The 21847-nt window shown below is 31.9% G+C and overlaps 2 protein-coding genes across 2 annotated transcripts; both read left to right on the top strand.

Annotated features, from left to right (window-relative positions):
- Nucleotides 1-2138: 2138 nt before the first annotated feature.
- Nucleotides 2139-7873, top strand: LOC137920786 (N(G),N(G)-dimethylarginine dimethylaminohydrolase 1-like). The gene is made up of 5 exons (XM_068763901.1): nt 2139-2476; nt 4539-4641; nt 5499-5596; nt 6221-6448; nt 7468-7873. The coding sequence occupies exons 1-5, from the start codon at nt 2213-2215 to the stop codon at nt 7573-7575; spliced, it is 801 nt and encodes a 266-aa protein (XP_068620002.1). The 5' UTR covers nt 2139-2212; the 3' UTR covers nt 7576-7873.
- A 7395-nt stretch (nt 7874-15268) lies between these two features.
- LOC137920968 (N(G),N(G)-dimethylarginine dimethylaminohydrolase 1-like) lies at nt 15269-19862 on the top strand. Its single transcript, XM_068763913.1, has 5 exons — nt 15269-15639; nt 16411-16513; nt 16981-17078; nt 18134-18361; nt 19497-19862. Exons 1-5 carry the CDS (start codon nt 15376-15378, stop codon nt 19602-19604), a joined length of 801 nt encoding a protein of 266 aa, XP_068620014.1. The 5' UTR covers nt 15269-15375; the 3' UTR covers nt 19605-19862.
- Nucleotides 19863-21847: the final 1985 nt, after the last annotated feature.

The raw sequence follows: 21847 nt of genomic DNA, 5'->3' as shown, positions 1-21847 counted from the left end.
ACATAACAAAATTTCAATTGAAATAAGAGGACTACAGTTAGGAAATGCTTATTACTTTTAGTTATTAAGGTTACATTTTTAGACCATTAAACATACTAGATTGTGAATGTGTAGTTATATAAATTTTAGCTAATTGCGACACAACATAATAGTAAAATAATTATGATGCTAGTATTCTAAGCTTAAATACAGAAGAGCTTTAGTGTAATACCTTAGGACAAGTTTCAGTTTGTCAGTAAACAAAAGGTGTTATTCCTTTCTTCCTCCTGCACCATGCTGCAATTATTGTGGGATTTGAGATGAGATTTGATCGTCTTTTTGAAACACATAATGTGGTCTTTATTATTTCTACCTCAACTCTTAATGCTTCTAATAAAAAAAAGTAACACGAACCATGTTTAACACTTGCACAGTTCTACTACTACTATTAGACTCTCAATTCAATCCCCTTTTGTTACTGTGTTGTTAAGTTTTATGTCATATTTAAAAGGTGAATTATATTATATCTATAGAAGAATTAAACAAAACTCGAAACACGCGAAATATAAACAAATTAGGTATAAATTACAATGTCCAGCATTCACTTTTTAGTTCACTGATTGTCCTACAGGGGCAGCTCTATCGTTGTTACATTATCGCTTGGTAACATAATGCTGATGCGCAATAAATAAGTATTAATTTGCTTTTTTTTTAAAAAAATCCTATAGGTTTACAGTAATTTTTAATGTGAAGTACACATTGTTTTCCTCTAAATGTAAATTTTCCTTATTCAAGTAGGCATTTACATGCACTTTAGAATCGTCGATTATTTTAAGATGATAAATGCTAAGCTACCACCGGTATGCTAATCTGCTGATAAGAGTTTCCCAAAAGCTCAATAATTGCTCTTGTAATATTAAATTTAACGATGGTTAATGCACATCAATCTTTTTATCAGTCATCATATTCATATCAAGTATGTAAATAAGTCAAAAAATCAATTCCAAAATTTTAGATCTTTTGAATATAATAAGATCTATTTAATACTTTTATTTTATAGTACTTTTTATTTTAACACTTTTACTTTCAGATGTTTAAGATATGGAGGGGAACGAAATGCATTCTCTCATCTCTAGAGGATTTGTTAACTTTTAGAGGATGAAATTTAGGCCTTCGAGCTTATTTTTATTTCTTGTTTGTGTATTTTTCATGTGTCTGGCGTAATTTTTATAAAAGAATATAAATTTTGGCGCATATACAATATAAACTGACAAGCAACTGTCAGATATACTATACTGTTGCTTGCTTGTTATACGTTTATTTACAACACATCTCTCATGAAATTTTAAATTATAAATAACGTACGCGTTATTTATAATTTAAAAGCTAGATATTGCTGCTATATATAGCTGTACGCAGCTCCTTTTTTGTAAAATAAATACAGAATTAATTTCAGCGACACTTCTTCATAATAAAATACCGCAAGATAATATGTCCATGAATTCAAATGCAAAAACAGTTGGGTTATCTTGCCAATGTAGGAATATGTAAGTTCCACTGGCACTTTTTATCTAAACTTATTCCTAAGAAAATTGTTAAGTTGGTCAGTTCATTGCGATTTCGATTTTTTACATTAGGGAGTGTAATCACAATGCATTCAGTTTTTTTTTTAGTATTTAAGACTCTATTATTAACTTCGAACCAATAAAGAATACGTGACAGGGCACTGTTTATTTCATTGTTATTATTCTTATTCCGCTAAAGTTTCAAATTAAGTAAGGTATCATCAGCAAATAGCACAATGTCAGAGGGACATTTTAAAAAAAAGATGTCACTATTATAAAGCAGAAATAAAAAGGCGCAAAGAATGGAACCTTCTAGACAACCTACCTTTAAATGCAAAGTAGCCGATTTAGAATCATTATTATTTTTGTGACTCTGCTATTAACATAATTATAATAATATTTACCACTAATATGTTTAACCTATGAAAGATTACTTGCATGAGTTTTTGTCGTGTATTATCTCAATAAGGTAAAAAAAATATACCTTAGTGAAATTTTCGCACCTATGAAATAATATTTTATCTATGGTCCTAATTGTATTATGTAGACGGGTAGTCTTTGCGGTTCTGTTTACTGGTTTCTGAATTCCAATTTGTATCGTTTTCATTTTCTTTCTTATTTTTTGGCAAAACAAAAAGTATCTAATATTAGTAAAAGATATTTGAGAAATGGACTTCAAAATGGATGAATACACACATGCTGTGGTTGGTAAAGTTTTCCCACCATTAGGAATTAGGGATAAAGCAGATCTTAACGATGCGCGATGGCAGTACGATTGCTATTTGCGTCTTCTCAGGGAACTGAATTTAGAGGTGGTGGAAGTGGATTTCGATTACGCGTTCCCTGAAAACGTTTTGTTGGAGGACCTTGCTATCGTCTGCCATGGAACTGCCTTGTTCACGAAGCCTTCATCCAGTGTGGAAGATGAAATGGTATGTGTACATTTTTTAACAATTTCCTACTCTCACTTTTTTAATGTCATGTTAGATCAAAAAAATCTATTTGAAGAAGTTAACTGGCGGGTCTTATAAATTTTTCTGTGCAATGTTTCATCATTCATCTATAGCATTTTCAATGAATATTAACAGGATGAATGCTACGCAGATTTTACTGGAATTTTCCGTGGCGCCATGATGAAATTTTACATTTAACGATACATATAATGTTGAAATATTATATACAGTGAATAAATTGTAACATATAAACATGTTTGACATGTTAATGTCGGTGGGGTCACCGGTGACCCCCGTGGCGCTGGAGCACGATTTTGCGCTACTGTCAATTATCTCAAATTGCATCGTCGCATTACGTTTACATTAGTATTACTGGTACAATTATATTTGATAAAGAAGAATGCAAAAAATTGAAAGTCGAAATGCAACTAATCCATCGCTATTGAGCTTGTGACTGATTTATGGTAGAGTTTCGTTGGAGATCTGTCTAAATGGTCTAAGAGATTTGTAGCTTCCAAATTCAGTAAAATAAATAAGTTATTGGCTCAGACCATAAATATATGTAAATTCCAGGTTTGTGAGTGTGCTGACAAGCTTAATAGCTATAAGGTGGTCTGGGCTAAGCGCCTTCAACACTTTGCCACATCAAAGTCAGCAAAGCAGTCTATGCCAAAAAGCAAACTAAATTTTTCAAAAAAAAAAAGGATGCTTAATACATGCATGAAACTGAATGTAGTGGATATACAGGAGATCTTTATTGAATTATGGACATTAATTAGTTTAAACCATGGATTCCTATTAACTCTAGATTAAAAAAATTAAAAAGCGAGGAATGTTTGTTTTTAAACTTTCCCAATAAATTTTATTACGATTTAATGTAATTTTATATATATTTATTATTATTTTGAACCAAAAAATTATATATTAACTACATTCTGTTCTGAATTTTGAAATTATTTAGAATCTTTAGAGAGGGGGGGAGCACCTTGCCCCAATCTGCCCCAGGCCCCAAATACCATAGCTATGCCACTGAATTGAAGTTTTATTATTTTAGAAACCGAGAGCTATAAATTTGAAAATATTACCTCTGGTGCACAATCTTCCTCAAGGCAGCACAAAGCCTTACCATACTGTACTATTAAAATTAAAAGTCTGTTATGGATACAGTGAATTATTAAGATGGTTTCTAAAGACTATAAGAGCCGCACAAGACATGGCAGGCAATAGTTCAAATGTTTTATTGGCACCAATTTCTTATAAGAATGGCTAATATACACACAGCACAATTAGGGGAACACAAAAAAAGTTAGTTTTTTTTAAAAGTCATTGTGAATCTTAAGAACTAGTGTTCGTTAAGGTAAAAATATCCTATTAAGGAAAAACATACTTTAAAAATTTCACACTTTTCAAGTGCGGTGACAGGTTTTATGGTTCTTTTAAGAATTTGCTGATTTTTGATAAGAACTTTTTTGGATGCTGACTGTGGTTCATTTAACTGTTTAACCATGATCGAGGAGGCACATACTTACTGTTCAGTCAGTCATGCATTGGGTGTATTAACATCAGTCATCTACATCACTAGTTGACCAATTTCTGCCTAGCCCTCACCTCCGCACGTAAGATCCAGCTGTCCTGTAGCGTCCTAACGCAACGACCCACCGAAATATAGATTTTAAAATTATAAGAACCATAAATCCTGTCAACGCACTTGAAAAGTATCAAAATTTTAAAGTATGTTATTTCTTAAGATGATACTTACACCGTAATAAAAACTAGTTCTTAAGATTTACAAAAATTTAAAAAAAAATCTGCCTTCTTTTTGTGTTCCCCTAATTGTGCTGATAGGCATTCTCACTGTTTACTTTAAAAAAAAAAGAATACCCAATTTACTCACTGAAAGGTTTTTAAATTGGTGTTATGTATTAATAGTACAAAACCTTAAGGTTTCGGGCTTTTTAAAGTAATATGTTAATTTTGCAAAGTGCGAATCCCTGCTATAAATGATAGTGATTATAAATCTAGTTTAAATCGTCTTTTACAGATGAAAATGATAAAGCATGTAATGGAGAAAGACCTCAGGCAAACAGTGATTGATTTAGAAGAACCCAAAGCAAAACTTGTGGGCTCTGATGTCCTGTTTACAGGTATAATTAATATGTATTATCGCTTATATCTGGCTGTAAAACTCATATGGTTGGAATAATGATGATAGTTAAGCTAATAAACCTTTTACTAGAATTATAACAATATATTTTGGTAATGCCTACATATGAAGATGTAGTGGAGACATTAAAAATCAAGATAATATGTTGTGAGTACCTACTAGGTAGGATTGCGCGCTGCATAGTAACAGGTAAAAAGATATTCCCAATGATGTTAGGGTAGATACTATAGACCAGGGGTGGCCAAACTGTGGCTAGCGAGCTCTTGCGGAGCTCTTTGAACTATTATTTTTGGCTCTGATTGATTGTTGAATTATTTTAACATTTAAATTTATATTACCTTTATCAGCAACTGGGAAATTAAAATAATATAATTACTCCACCATAAATTTAGTAGTATCCAACAGCATCTTAAGTATCATTAGGAATGCTGATGACATATACATCTGCCTATGCTATTTTATTCTTTTGTTTAAATAATTTCAATAAATATGATTTTTGTAAAAAAATAAAACATTCTTTTGCATGTTTTGAATGCATATTCAATTGCTACATGCAAAAAATTTCAAATTTCGAAAAATGGCTTGCACTAACAAAAGTGCTTGGCGACCCCTGCTATAGTCCATTCACTTTATGATTGCAGTGATACAACAATGTCTGCAGATCTAGCCACACCCCATATCTAGTCAAGTCTCTAATTAGCTGTTGCATTCAAAACTGGTGCCTTCAACTGGCCATTGTGAACTTAACTTTCTAGTAATGAATGAATAGACCAATTGGTATTATTGAATATTGTTTTATTTAAAGTATTATTAATGGATGAATAATTATCATTTTAGGTCGTGAGTTTTTTGTAGGCATGTCTGATGAAAGCAACGAGGCTGGTGCCAATGCAGTGGCGGAGGCGTTTCCTGAATTTCCCTGCACACCAATAAAGGTGAGAATTGAACAAGCGGATAATATCTGAAATAATGCAGGATTAATCAACACACAATGTAAACAAATGAAAAACAAAAACACTCAAAGACACCTTGAGAAGATCTTATAGTTAATTTGTCAAATTTCTCGTCTGTATGTTCTTCTTTAACAGCAATATTATCATTGACGCACTTGGGCAAGTTATTTTGAAGGAGTACAATGTTTGTGGTCTATGAGAACTCCATTAATTTGGTTGAAATACGGGTTGTGCTTGAGTTCCTCTAGTTATGCCAAGTATTGTATGGTATATCTAGGTAATTCACACGTGATCGCATCGAGAGGTGATTACGAGGGCTGTAGACGCTGAGTGGATAGGCAGATATAGTTAGAGTCGCAGGAAGTGGCAGGAGCCAATGCAAGACTAGTTATTGTGGCGATCTATGCCTTGCAATGTTTATCTATCGTGTAATTCGGCGATGATGTTTATTTTTCATTACATTCTAGTAAAGCAAATAAACAGTCTAAAATACATGAATATATTAAAAAATTATTCAATTTTTTTTTTACAGTTCAGCTTAATGTTGACTTATAGAACAGCCTGCAGGGTAATATTGTATCAATTTAAAAATAAATATCTCTACAGATGTCTAAAAGGACCCGGCGCTTGAAAAGTTACATAACAGTAGCTGGATCCGATATCCTCTGTGTGGGTGCCAGCACGGAAGCCCAAGAGTTGCTGAAGAGAATAGAGAGAGAGGCGACATTCTCTTATAAAACTCTCACTGTTCCTGAAGATAGGGCTGCAAACTGTCTCTATATCAATGGAACACTTGTTCACAGAGCTATTGAGGAGATACCAGAATCTTTTAAGGTAAATATTTATCATTTCTGTAAATATATGTTTAGTTCATATACACTAGCTGTCCTAACATAATTCATACTGTTTCAATTTATTGGCATGTCGCAGTCCAAAAAACGTAAAAGTAAAACATTTTGCACATAATTATTTGTGGAAAATTACACTTTAATATCCTGGTTTTATATACTCGGCTATCCCGAACTTATAATGGTAATATGAAAATTCCTCTTTCACATTGTAATGTTCTTTTATAACATCCTTTTTAATTTAGGAAGAATTTCAATTTACTCTATTAAGGTTAATCCATTCACTAGATTTGCAAAACTGATTGTAATTTTTTTTATGTATATATAATATATCAACTTTTGTACAAACTTAGCGCTATAGGAGATAAGGCTAAGTTGGTGCAAAAGTTGAATTATATTGCTATACCTACATCACTACATACCTATATCATGGTGTTTTAACCACAGATGGGATACACAAGTTGTCTCCTTTCAGAGAGATTAAAATGTTAAATGGCTCTATTAAACAATACAATCAGGAAATAATTGAAGACAGTCTGTTGTATTGTACATAATGAATAAAATAAGCAATTCTTTGCATTAAACATTGTTGGGCCAGCCAGGATTGAAAAGTTAGCTATTATGAATTTTTTACTTAGAATGAAACTATGGCTTCAAATACTCTTGTTATATTACCATATTTAAATGTGTTTATACCACCATGTATCCTAATTGAGAATATGCTATGCTCAAAGTGTTTAAATACATATTTGTCTAAACAAAAAAGTGTTGACTAAATGGAGGAGACGTAATGCTTAGTTGTGAACATACTGTGGCTGAAATGATGATGATGAATAAAGGGGATAATTAAACCTGCTTGGGTACAGACAGACTTAAAATAAATCAATTTATTAAATTATTCATCAAAAACGCATTAAAACATTCTCCATAATTTTAAAAGTAACTTTAGCCAAACATGCATGTTATATAATTTGACTACAGTGTCCTTTGTGATTTCTGTTGCAGGTGTTTTGTGAGAGGATCGATTTCGCCAGGCGCTCCATCTGCTTCTCGGAGCTGGCCGCAATATCGACTGGACTCACTGCGTGCTCTCTGCTGGTCGGGGAGCACTAAATTACCAGCACTGGATCTTATGTTACGGATATGTAATGTATTAATTACAGTGTTATAACAATGTGTGTGCCTATAGATTTACTAAAAGTGGCTGTGGTTAGGTAGATAATAAATTATTAAACTTTAATAAGCTGAAACCGCTTCTTGTCTGTCCGCAGACATTCGTGGGCTATTGTGGCTCTGTCGTAGGTAACTCCTAAAAATATATATTTAAGTATACAAAGATTTTACAATTAAAATAACTTATGCCTTAAAGCGTCGGTAAGTTATTTTAGACTATAATCATTCCAAACATAAATGTATTTATGTTAAATTTTCACACTTATATAGGTATAATTAATTGTCCAATTATACCATTACAAAAAAATTAATCTGGATAGGAACTTCAATATTATCGACAGGGATTCTCAAAATTCTCTTTAATTCCGAATTAATTTGGGGCCTTTGGCGTCGACCGCTTTGGGAATCCCTGTCTTAAGGGATTTGTTGATTTGTTATAATTAAAATTTCTAATTTTACTGCTGCGTTTGCTCGCGTGATATAATTCTTTAACAAACATTATTTACATATTTGTAACTTAGCGAACGTATAAATGAAATAGCAATTGACAATAACTCAGAAATCACATAGTTCTCTTATTATTTGGTGACTAAATTTCTTTGTAATTAATATTACACTATTTTCTTGTTTACGCCGTAGTTGTTTCTCTAATATATTCGCTGGCGAATATTGATAACGCTATCTCATTCGCGCTGTTGAAATCAAGTGAAAGAGTCAGATGAATGTACATGGCATCAACATCTGTAAAGAAATTTAAAGATTACACACTCCGCTTCTAAAAGGTGCTCATTAACTATTTACATAGTAAAATTGTTCATATCTTTAAGGAAGTGGAACATGTGTAAAACTTTATTTTATTGCCCCAAACAGATCCATGTCAAAGACAAAAACTGTGTAAGTTTAGTCTATAACAATATAATACACAACTATTCAAAAAATATGTCATCTGAATTGTCACTTTTCTAAATCCGTTCCATCATCATAATCACACACAATTTATTAGTTATTGATTTAGTCACCAAAAATAAAAAAATCAGCTCGAGCGAATTCTCTTAAAATAGAAATTTAGTTTTTTTAAGCAGCTGAATATATCTCTTAATATCTAGTTATACATATCAACTGTAGAGGTTTAAGAATATATACTAAAAGTGGCTGTGGTTAGGTAGATAATAAATTATTAAACTACTACGACAGGGTTTGGCAACCTAGGGATCAATTTAGAAAATAAGTGAATTAATATAAAAAATGATTTCTGATACCAAAATATATCTGATCCTAAAACCTCTTTGATCATATCTTTTCTATTATGAGCATGGCTCAAAAATTTTGCTGACCTCTACTACGCGTATTACAAATGCACAAAATTGAAGTCAACAATATTTACCTCATATGCCTAGTTAGAACATAATATACATTCCTTAAGTTCCAAGACTGAGTACCAAAGGAAAATTGAATCTATCATTTTTAGGTACATGTAAACAACTTTGAATATACATTTATAAAACAAAGTTACTTCATGACATTCTCTGAATATTACACAGTATTAATAATTAAGCATTTCATTTAAGTTAATTTAATTTTTTGTGATGATTACTTTATGAATATGTTATAGTTTGTGTTAGTCGCAATCGCTGTGATTTTGTAGTTTGAATGCTTAAAAATTTTTGGTTATATTTAATTGATAACTCGTGTAACTGAGTTAGATATTTCAGGTTTAAAGGAATACTTTGAAAAAAGTGCGATTTAAAGCATAATAATTGTACCTGCGATCTTATTTGATTACCTATGTCAGGCATTCCCAAACTATGATGGGCAAAAGATCCCTTTTCCGTTGTAAACAATTACTTCAGACCCATATGCTCTATGTTCTTTATAAATATACTTTTTTGCTTTGTCAATTTCCCATCAAAATTTAACAAAACAAATAAGCACAAAATTTAGTAAATTTTAAATGAATTTTTTAAAGAGTGAAATTATAAATAAAAAAGATTATAATTATAAAAAGTATGGTACAGATGACACAACTTGTACATTGTTGTTCAGTTTTTAGACCTAGGTGATCTGCAAAATCAGTTTTGTTTGATGTCAACCCCAACTAGTCGATACTTTAGGAATCCCTGACATACTTTCCATCACATGATTACATTATAATAATTTAGAATGTAAGCGAAAAAACAATTTTTGATATAAAATAGAAGAAAAGGTCTCAGTTGCTTAGCAAGGCAATAACCTTTTAGTGTTGAAATGTTTTAAAACTGTAGTTATCAAATGATATCGGTTGCATTTCAAAGTCTCTCTATTTTTGGTTTATACTATAAAAGGTATTGTGATTTGCTATGATTATCAGAGATTTGGTATTTGTATGCATACCTACTTAGCTTATAGAAACGGCATCAACGACTTCCTAATTGCTACACTAACTACAGGTGAAGTGACTAGTCACCCTCCACTATTCGCATGCTGGAGCTTTTCGTTAAAAAAAAGTTCTCTCTGCTATATACCAACACATAAACTTTAGATAACTGTGCACCCGAATATCATATCTCTGATTATTTTGCTTATGAATATTATTATCTATTTAAATATTAATGTTATTTTGTTATAGTTTGAACTTTTCTCTAATGTGATTGTAACAAATTCTTTTCTATATCAGTTTTTATGATTTAGAATTTTATTTCCGTTGTTGATGTCACATATGTTACTGCACAATTCATCAAAATAATGTAGTTTATGTAATATTAGAATCTCATAGTATATTTACTATTTCATGATTTTGAATAAAAAAATTTTAGAAACATGTTAAGATTGTAGAGTAACTTTTGAAATTTATAATAGTTATTAAATTATAAGAATATAAAGTTAATTTTGATAAAAAAAATATATCAGTGCATTAGGTACCATTATTTACATACCATACGGGTACCAGTTATATTATTAGTATATATATACCAACGATAATTTTTATAAAAGTAATTTACGTGCATTAGAGATAGAGACTGATCCGTATATCAATGTATGGACAGGTAGTGGGCAACTCCAAAAAAATTTTCAAAACAATCTATGTCACATAAGTTTAGCATTCAAACCTTTCTATAAATGATAGATAAAAATTACATTTTTTTGGGTTTGATTATTAATAATTTTTGTGGTTAACCACTACCAGCTCCGTCACGTGATTCTGACTAAGTATTATTTTTAAGAACACACTGTATAACTTTTAAATGTTTTTACAGACACTTTTTCTACATTTCCTATTATTAATAGTAAATATCTTTGAGTACAATTCTAGTTAGTACTATGTTATATGTAACTTGCAATGTTTTCGATGAAGCATTATTGCATTTACATTTTGACTGAAATGTTTGTGATATTTACTGCAAATAATTATTAATGAGAGATGAGCCTTAAACACTTAAGGCTCATGTAAGCCATATTGCCAATGCTTGTGCAAATTCTAGTAATATTTCTTCTGTCAATTATTAAAAATTTAATGTAGCAACTGATGTTTGATTTGGCACATTGGACATAAGAGTGACACTTGGGCAAAATTTGTATGAGTTTATCATAGAATAAGCAGCGTATCAAAGAACAGCTTCACTGCAATAAAGTTTTATCATTATAAAACCGAATCTAGCTGGATATCTCTCTGTCACCATTGTCACCGATGTGCCATATCAAATGCTGGTAATTATAATTTTCGGATGATTTCTCAAATTTATATGATGATTCACTTCTTTAGTTATTTATTCTATAATTTACATTGATGTTATGATTAAGAGTAATTAATGTTATGTCTTATTTCATCCTAAATACTTAAATTTTTTGTGATTAATAACCACAGATTCGCTATACTTTGCATAATAATTATCTTAAATGTCTACATCACAATATTATTTGCAAATATATATAAAAATGATTTAATTGATTTTTTTGAATAACATCAATGCAAACCCTCTTATCTTGCTTCAACAAATTTTGTGATTATATTTCTTTTAGATGGCATAATAAAAGTACAAGCGCAGATGAAGGCATTTTTATTTATTCCAGTAGAATTATCCATTATATTTATGTTTCGATTACCAAAAACTTTCATACTCTATGTTCACGCTAACTTTCTAACAAAGAGGAACAACTTCTCTCTCTACTTCACCCATTCAGCTGATTACATACTTAAGGTAGTTTCTCGATATAAACGCAGCCAAAGACCGGTCATCGCAGCGACCTTTAGGGGAGGCCTGTGCCATTGTTAGTGCCTATTGGTTAACAAGATATGCATGTAACACTTGCCAAAATTTAAAAAAAACTGATTTAGCAACTTTTAAATTGTATTTGATTTAAAGGTTTTCTTTTTTTTCAAGGAGACCAAATGGTCTCCATGAAAAAAAGCCTTGCTGATCCTTGTATCGTTTACCTCATTGCTGGAGGTTGTGATCTCTTCTACCTGTGACTATGTTAAGTCTAAATGTGTATGGAATGGAAGTCAATGACATTGGAGGCATGTGCGAGGACCCAAAGTGTATGAAAAGTGCGGATTCACCCAGGCACAGCTATTCCACTGAATAGTAGTTTTGTCATTTTTAAAAGAAATCCAAATTCTTTAAGAAATTTATTTGTCAAAAAAAAGTATTCTGTCAGCTCCCGGGAGCACCCTTTGTTTTCAAAAATAGGAAGCTGGAAGATCATTCTTTTTTCAGGCAACCGGCTAGGGGGCATTCGGCTTTTCACCATAATCATCATTTTCATAGACCAGCAATGCCTGAGTAGAATCATTCCGGCGCAAGCATGTGTCCTCTTTGAGAGATTAAAGATTACTCCACAAGATGCTCTTATTATATGTCGTCGTAAGCGACGCTCTAGAAACACCCAGAAATTCCGTTTATGACGAGAAGACACAATGCATAATTGTAACAACAAATGAAATCAAGAAATGTCATGAGTTCTTATGAGGTATTATTAGCTTTAATATTAATCATATAATATAAAGGTCTGTAATTAAAACAAAATGATTTATCTTATCTGTACTAAAATTGGACTGAGGAACAAAATCTATGTCCATATGAAAGAATTAATGTTACCACTAACTCGGAATACTAAACTGTTGAGAGGAGCCGCCCAGAAACTAAGCAGTCGCTATCTTTAAATTAAATTTAACAATTTTTCATGTGTACATCATGTAAATGAGTTAACAAATCAAGTTCCACATTGCGATCAACTAAAAACTATTGAATGTTATAAGATTTTTGTTAATATACTTTTAAATTTAGATTTATAACAAAGGAAAGGAAGGTGTGAGATATCTTGTGGAACTTTATTATGTATGTATAAACTAAGACCAATGAAAAATTTGACTTTTTGTGGACGAAATTTAGGAGTGTCGAGTTTATTTTAATTTCTTGTATTCATCATGTGTCTGTTATTGTTTATCATATAAGATTTGACATTATGGCGCATAAGATATGTTATTTTAAAAAGAAACTGTTAGAATATAATTTCTTTAAAAAAAAACGTCTTGCTGGGAATATCAAACTTTTAAGTTATAAGTAGGCCACACCGCTCTTTTCTGTAATTACAGAATTAATGTCGGCAGCACTCTCCCATAATAAAATACCATAAGAGAGAATGCTATGGAAATAAAAATAATCCTCTAAACTTTTTAAATTGCAAAACACAGGCATGACAAGGCAACATTTGTAGAGATCGTATTTCGTTAATAATTTGTTGATGTTGGAAATAAAATTCACAGGAAAAGCTAAAAATGGTTTATTTAATTTAGTAAAAATAATTAATTGAAGATGATTTAAATTTATTACTAATAAAAGTGTGTCATTAGGCTTTTTATTATTTCTACCTCAATAAATAACTTATTTACAGATAACTATATAATCTGGGGAAAAAGTGTTCCAACTAATATCCTGAACGTTCTTTTACTTCGTTGAAACAGCAACAGCTTTATCCGTTATTTAACTATTTTAAGAAAAGTGATATAAAAGCTAGCAGAAATAAAATGATTCTCAAACTTTCTCAAAATATGCTGCTGAGATATTTACTTTATCTTCCTGATGAGCTGCACAGGCGGCTGCGGAAATTATTAATATTTGGATAGTCTTCAAGTCTTTCGATTGAATATTATGATAGACCACATTAAGCAACAGGGCAGTGTTATAGACTTTTTTGAAATAACGGGTAATCAATAAATCCTTACGCCCGATAAAATTACTCACATAATCATTTGTAAATTTGAACATGATCTACCATGAATGGAGAAATGGTCATCAGTGGATCTTTGGTGGGCACGTAGAATTAATTCACTGATCAAAGATAGACATTCATCAACTAGAATCCATCAGCTGCAGGCTAAAAGAAATAACAAGCACTATCCTAGAAGATACCACATATCTATATTCGATTGGTATTACGTTAATGTACACCAGCGCTGCTGCGGAATAGCAATGAAACATACGGCGGATAACAACAAATTAACACTAAAATAAAGTACTAAAAAAGTAGATTCAACTAGCATGAAGCAAGTTCATTGACTGCAAAAATTTTAACATATGACTCACGCACTGCGATAACGTCTTTATGTATAAAAACCTTATACAATTATTATAAACCAACTTCATGCTTCTCGAAAATTAAAAATATTATTAGTATTACAACAAATCATTTATTTATTCAAAATTTTACAGAAAAATACTGACTGATGAGAGTTTCTCGTAATTAAGTTGGTGTTGTTACTATCATTATGAAAAGCTTTAGTGCTGAGGGAAGAAGTAACAAAAGTTACTCCAGTAAAGTTTCGGACGTTGGAATACATAAACAAATATTACGACCTCTGCAATATACCATTGATTGAGGAAGAATCCTTTGATCTTGGACGCGTTAAAATGAGACCCATGACCAGAATAATTTCCATCGGAAGGAATTGGGCTACCTTATCGGTTATGCTACCTAAACCCAGTGCTATGTACGGGCGGCGACGGCAAATGACATTCACAATTTCGTTGCACGTAACCGAATCAAAAGGGATTCCCCTTGGAGAGTTAGAGATACTTTGCTTTGCCAGACTGTTGGCTAGGCAATTTGTTAACCCAGTAAATCCGGAGTGGGATCATATATGTATGACATGCATGTATAATATCTCTCGATCCCATAACGGCCCTAGAGTCATATTTGCGTCTCAGGAGATTCGTATATAGTAAGGCAGAGACAATTGAAAGTTATCTTCGGGTACAATTTGCTGCGAAAAATCCTCGATGAAAGGTTGTATACGTCTCGTAGGGACATTGATGGCGGTAGCAGTTTCAGGTCCGGACTTAAATATTGTCCTACAGAAGTTGCTACATCGATACCATGTTTTAAGTTTTGGTTATTGCTGACACAATACGAATTTGTGATTATTTATCAAAAAACTTTTTTTTGGTATTGCTTTTTTGGTGATTGTAATACAATATTTAACATAACGCTTTTCCGACGCAAATCCCGCATGTCTGAAATAATAATTTATCTATGACACTAAATAGTCTGTATAGTCTTTGCAGCGGTGTTCTGTTTACTGATTCGAGAATTTTAATATTTTAAACATTGTATTCTGCATTTTGTTTATTAAATTTTTCGTTATGCATAACTCATTTAACAATATCTAGTATTTGTGAAAATAATAAATACATTGTACTATTTTACAATACATGAAAGTGATTAATTAATAAAAGTTGAAAGGGCGTCGGTTCTATTCTAAAAATGGACTTCAAAATGCATGAATACACTCATGCTGTGGTTGGTAAAGTTGTTCCAGTTTTACGAATTACGGACAGGGCAGATCTTAACGATGCGCGACGGCAATACGATTGCTATTTGCGCTTACTCAGGGAACTCAATTTAGAGGTAGTGGATGTGGATTTTGATTACTCTTTCCCTGAAAATATTTTGTTGGAGGACATTGCTATCGTCTGCCATGGGATTGCCTTATTCACGAAGCCATCATCTAGCGAAGAAGATGAAATGGTAGGTGTTCATTTTCTAACTATATAATTTAATGTAATCACATGTTTGGTATCATGCTATTTATTCGGAAAACCTCTATATATCTTAGTTCGAAAGTTTATTATGTAAATTATTTTGTAAATAAATTTACAAAACAATTTACATAATAAACTTTCACATGTGATTTAAATATCTTTCTTTTAGTATACATGTTTGTCATGTTCAGTTAATATTAATAGCAAATGCTTACAAAAAAATTGTTTTGACATCAGGCCAATTGCATTGGTTGATAAAAGGATAATGTGAATAAAACTCAATGTAATGGATATATATATATATATACAACCTTGACTAAAAGTATTAGGCACCTTATAAAAATTATGTTCTTGGGGCACAACTTAATGTAAAAATGTATCTGTTTAACAATAAAATTTAGCAGCAATTAAATAAAACTCTTTTAAGAAATAGATAAGGGATTTAAGAAATCCATAAAATATTTGTTTAAAGTATTGTCTGTAATCAGTTGTAATGTTTATGTAGGTGTTTCTTAACAGTAGTAACCTTTCTAATAATCTGAAGTCTAGTTGTTGGATATCAAATGACTTCAAGGGCTGAAGGTAACTGATGCTACCTAACTTAGATGCCAGGTTTTCAGGGTCATTTTATAGATGGTTAATAATAAACCATTGTGTACCGTGTATTTTTAAAAAGGGTTACTTGGCCAAAAAAGTTTTGATAATCCCTGCTTTAAATGATAGTGTTAATGAATTAAGTTTATATCCTCTTTTATAGATGAAAATACTAAAGTATATAATGGAGAAAGACCTTGGGCAAACGGTGATTGAATTAACGGATCCTGAAGCCAAACTTCTGGGCTCTGATGTCCTGTTTACAGGTACAATTAAAGTGTATTATTAATATGTTATAAAGTTAATGTCCAGCAGTAAAATTAGTAAAATTGAAATGATTATGATTTTTATGCTAATCAATCTCTTACTGGAATTATAACAATAAATTTTAGTAATACCAATGAACAACTCTGAAGAGGGGGTATTAAAAGCAAGTAATATGTTGTGTGTACATACTTTACAGGGTTGCACTGTGTATGGTAACAGATATAAAGAAATTCACCATGATATTGACCATTCACTTTATGATTTCAGTGATACAACAATGTCTATGGACCTAGCCACACCCCATTTTCAGTCAAATAGTCTCTAATTAGACATTACACTCAGAACTAGTGCCTTCAACTTTCCATTGTGTACTTTACTTTCTAATAATGAATGGATAGACCAATTGTTATTACTGGATGTTGTGTTAAATAAAGTTTTATTAATGGATTAATAATTATCATTTTAGGTCGTGAGTTTTTTGTAGGCATTTCTGAAGCAAGCAATGAGGCTGGTGCCAGTGCAGTGGCGGAGGCATTTCCTGAATTTCCCTGCACACCCATTAAGGTGAGCAATAGATAAATATAGCAGAAAGTAACTTCGCTTTCTTAAGTTAAATTCATATGACTACATTTTTAACTACTTTTTATTTATGATCAACAATATGTTAACAACCTTTTGCTATCTAGTATACAAATTTTTAATGCTGGAGCTGTAAAAATCAATCGATTTATCTGCAAAAGTTGTTGACAGAAAAAACTTTATTTTCCGGTCGCCCTAATAATTTATTTCTCAATGATAGCAAGGAGTATATATCTCTAACACTTCAGACCTCCATATTAGCTTGATCAAGGCTTTAAAAGTAGTGAGAATATCTGTTTTATTATAATATGATACTAATGCTAGTAATAATAACTGATGTTGAACATCCATGTCATGAATACGAGTACTCAAGTATTTGTCGGACGAGTTATACTCGAAGTTATAGATGATTATGACCAAGGAAAAATGGTTCAAATTAGTAAGTCCAACTTCAAGTTCAGGCAGCTCCGAAACATCTAGTGCTAGCACTGAGAGAAGTTGCGGAAGAAACTCTGGCAATGCTTCTGTCTAGATGGATGGGGGTTGGAGAACCCTGTGATACATAGACCGACTTTTATACCAGCATTACCATTTGATACTATTCTTTCTCAGCAAAAATTAAGGAAATTTGAGGGGGTGGTGATAATGAATCCTTTACATAATCCTGACTTGCACACTCTCATTTGCACCAGTTTCAGAATGTTCAGAACATTCACACATGTTAAAACTACTTGCTGCATTGTTTCGATCAGAAGTTTCAATTTTTTTTCAGTAATGTTATCATATCACTACCTTCTCTTCCTCATTGGGTCGTATCACTACTGATTGGAACCTTCTTGAATGATTTGTGTGACTTCACTACTACATGATGGCAAAGAGTCTTCAAACAAAATTGCACCTGGGCATATATGTATTTGAAATTATATGCTTCGAATTTTTATATAAGATGCGGAGGAACTTTTTCATCAACATTTTAGTCATATATGTATAAATATTTAATACCTTTATAGTATTATATACATATGTATATATCTTTACAGATGCCTAAAAGTGCACGGCGTTTGAAAAGCTACATAACAGTAGCCGGACCTGATATCCTCTGTGTGGGTGCTAGCAAGGAAGCGCAAGAATTGTTGAAGAGAATGGAGAGAGAGGCGACATTTTCTTATCAAACTCTCACTGTTCCTGAAGATGAAGCTGCGAACTGCCTCTATGTCAATGGAACACTTATTCATAGAGCTATCGAGGAGATACCAGATTCTTTCAAGGTAAATATATTATAAAAATATAAATGCAATAATTCTATGATTATTTTATATACACTAGCAGTCCTGATAGATTATACACTATCATAGTTATTGGCCTGTCGCAGTTCAATAGAAAAAAAGTCAAGTGCACAAGTTGTTCTACAGTTTCATGTTATGAATCATCTCGAACATAGTTTTGATGACTCCCAGCCTCCCAAATAAGCCTGTATCTTTTAACACCATATCATATGCTGCGGCAGATTATACAGAAAACTAAATAGTATGCTTGGCCTATGAAATATGAAATGGACTATGAAAAAGCCTTTGATTTAGTCGAAACTTGGACTATACTGCAATCTCACCAAAAGTGCCAGATAAATGGTACATTTAAGCATTAAAGTACTTGTAAGAAAAAGCTACCATGTCAGTCCAGTTACAGAGAACAAAAGCTCAAAACCACTCCTGTTGCAGAGAGGTGTTAAACAATGAGATGTTAGATAACAGTTTTCAGAGTGTTCTCTGAAACTGTTCTCCGCTGCCCTGGAAGATATCTTTAGTCTCAAAATGGAGCCCACTCCATGTCGGTATCAATACAAACGGCAAGTATATCTTCACCTTTGGCTTGCCGATGACGTAGTCGTAATGGCTAAGACGTTGGAAGACTTGGATAAAATGCTTGGTGGTCTCAGTAGAGCCTGAAAACAAGTAGGCCGTACAATGATTATAAACAAGGAAAAGTTGATGTCTAATGTTTATTTTGTGTCTACTCAAGAAGTTATTGGACAATTATTTACCCAGGAGAAACTGTCCGAATCCAACTCTGATGGGTAGCGTTCAGGAAGCTTCAAACATTTTCTTGTCCAAAATATCACAGTGTCTGAAAACAAGTCTTTGAGCAATGTGCACTGCCGGTGATGATATATGAATCTGAGATGTGATCATATATGATGGGCCTTATAAGAAGCCACAAAATTATTCAGTGAACATTGGAAAGCTATGCTATGAATAATGGCTATGCCTGGAGCTTCGCCGCTAGGTAGAATCGATTGGAATTAAGGAGTTCTGAAGAAGAACCAAGGTCACTGACGTAGCACGAAGCCGTCTTTGACATCAGTGTTTTTTAGAGTTACAAACAAATATCTGATTTCTGCTGCAGGTGTTTTGTGAGAAGATTGATTTCGCCAGGCGTTCCATCTGCTTCTCGGAGCTGGCTGCAATATCAACCGGGCTCAGCGCATGCTCTCTGCTGGTTAGGAAGCCCTGAATCATCAGCACCAGATCTTGTAATACGGATATGTAATGTATTACAGTGTTATGACAATGTGTGTGTGCCTATGGATTTACTGAATGTCGCTGTGGCTAGGTAGATAATAAATTGTTAAACATTAATAAGCTGAAGCGGCTTCTTGTCTATGGTATTTTGACAATTGCGGCTCTGATGTTTGTTACTCCTAGATATTCAAGTATACAAAGATTTTACAATTAAAATAACTTATGCCTTAATGCTTCAGTAGATTTTTGTAGCCCGCAATCATTCCAAAAATAAATGTTTTTCTGTTATTATTTACTGCTATATTAAGTCAGAAAATCTTTGGGCACTTATACAATTAATTACATTTCAAAAAAATTAAACCGGATAGGAATTTCTGTATTTTAGAACAGGGATTCTCAAATTTTCTCTTTGATTCAAAATTTAATTGGACCCTTTGACGTCGACCGCTTTGGGAATCCCTGTCTTAAGTGATTTGTTATAGTAAAAAATTCTAATTTTACTGCTGCGTTTGCTGGCGTGATATAATTCGTTAACAAACATTATTTACACATTTGTAGCTTAGCGGACGTATAAATGTAATAGCAATTGACAATAACTCAGATATCACATAGTTCTCTTATTTTTTGGTGACTAAATTACTTTGTCCAGAAATTGCATAATATAACTCTAATTTCTCATTTTCGGTGTACTAGGTTTTTTACTATATTTGTTGGATTGTTAATATACCGCTATCTCAATCACACTTGCAAGGAAAAAAAGGAAGAGATGATTATATGTAGCGTCAACAACTGTTAAGAAATTTAAAGAAACATTTAAAAGTCCACTTTTGAAAATCTGCCCTGATAAATATTTATGTATTTAAATTGTACTAATAAGGAGGCGGCTTTACTGATCTAAAGCGTTTCATATATATATTTAATTAGGATAAGATTCATGTCGTGTTTTATTACTTATTTGTTTGTTATTATACTAACTAGACAGCAGTTGTCTATGTATTAAAATATCTTAATCAACCATAATAGAACAATAAAATGTAAGAATTCCATAATATCAATTAAATTAAAAAGAAAAGGAAAGTGAATAGATTCCAAATACACAATTTTTTTTAAGTAATTAAAAAAATGTTATTCAATGTGATCCAAACACTCATCTGTTTTGTTTATTTTTATTCGTAAAATTTTCTAAGCCTTTAATTTCCTATGATTTTATTTTCATTTTTTCATTTAATTCGGATTCTACAGCTACTGTTGGTTCATTTTTTTTTCTATTTTGCTTTAATTATCCAGTTAGGGTCATTTACAGCGATCACTTGTATATGTTCTGAAAAAAAAACTAAAATAATCATGATTATTGTTATCTACATTTGGAACCAATGCAGTTATTGATTTAGTCACCAAAAGTAAAAGATAATCTGCTCGAGCGAATTCTCTTAAAATAGAAATGTAGTTGTGTTAGCAGTTGAAAATATTACTTAATATCTAGTTATACACATCAACTATAGAGGTTTTAGAATATATGCTAGTTATCCTACGACAGGAGTCAGCAACTTATGGGCCAATTCAGAAAATAAGTGAACATAAAAAATTATTTGAGATACCAAAATATCTCTGATCCTAACATCTCTTTGATCATATTTTTCCTATTATGACCAGTGACCCAAAAACGTTGCTGACCTCTGCTATGCGTAGTACAAATGCACAAAATTAAAGTCAACGATACTTACCTCATATGCCTAGTTAGAACATAATATCCATTCCTTAAGTTCCAAGACTGAGTTCCATAGGAAAATTGAATCTATCATTTTTAGGTACATGTAAACAACTTTAAATATACATTTATAAAACATTGTTACTTCATGACATTCCTTGAATATTACACAGTATTAATTAAGTATTTCATTTATAAAAATTAAATTATTTTTAATGACTTGTTCTATTTTTATGTGTGCCTTTAAATGACTTCTTTATGAATATTTTATCGCTTGTATAGGTGTTAAATACATTCCCGGTGATTTTTTGATAATTTTAATGCTTGAAAATTTTATGCGATATAATATTTTTAACTTATTGTGTGACTGAGTTGGATCTTTCTAGATTCGAAAAAAATCGCAATTAAAAGCATAATAATTGTATTCATTTGTGATTACCTAGATCAGGGATTCCCAAACTAATTTGGGCAAAATACCCATTACGAACTAATACATCAAACCCACATTCCCAAATTTGAGTATCTCA

This window comes from Battus philenor, unplaced genomic scaffold (assembly GCF_028537555.1).
Source record: "Battus philenor isolate CCGP_79_NKW_IND1 unplaced genomic scaffold, ilBatPhil1.0.hap1 SCAF_1, whole genome shotgun sequence".
Classification (NCBI taxonomy): domain Eukaryota; kingdom Metazoa; phylum Arthropoda; class Insecta; order Lepidoptera; family Papilionidae; genus Battus; species Battus philenor.
This window is presented reverse-complemented; position numbering and strand designations above follow the sequence as displayed.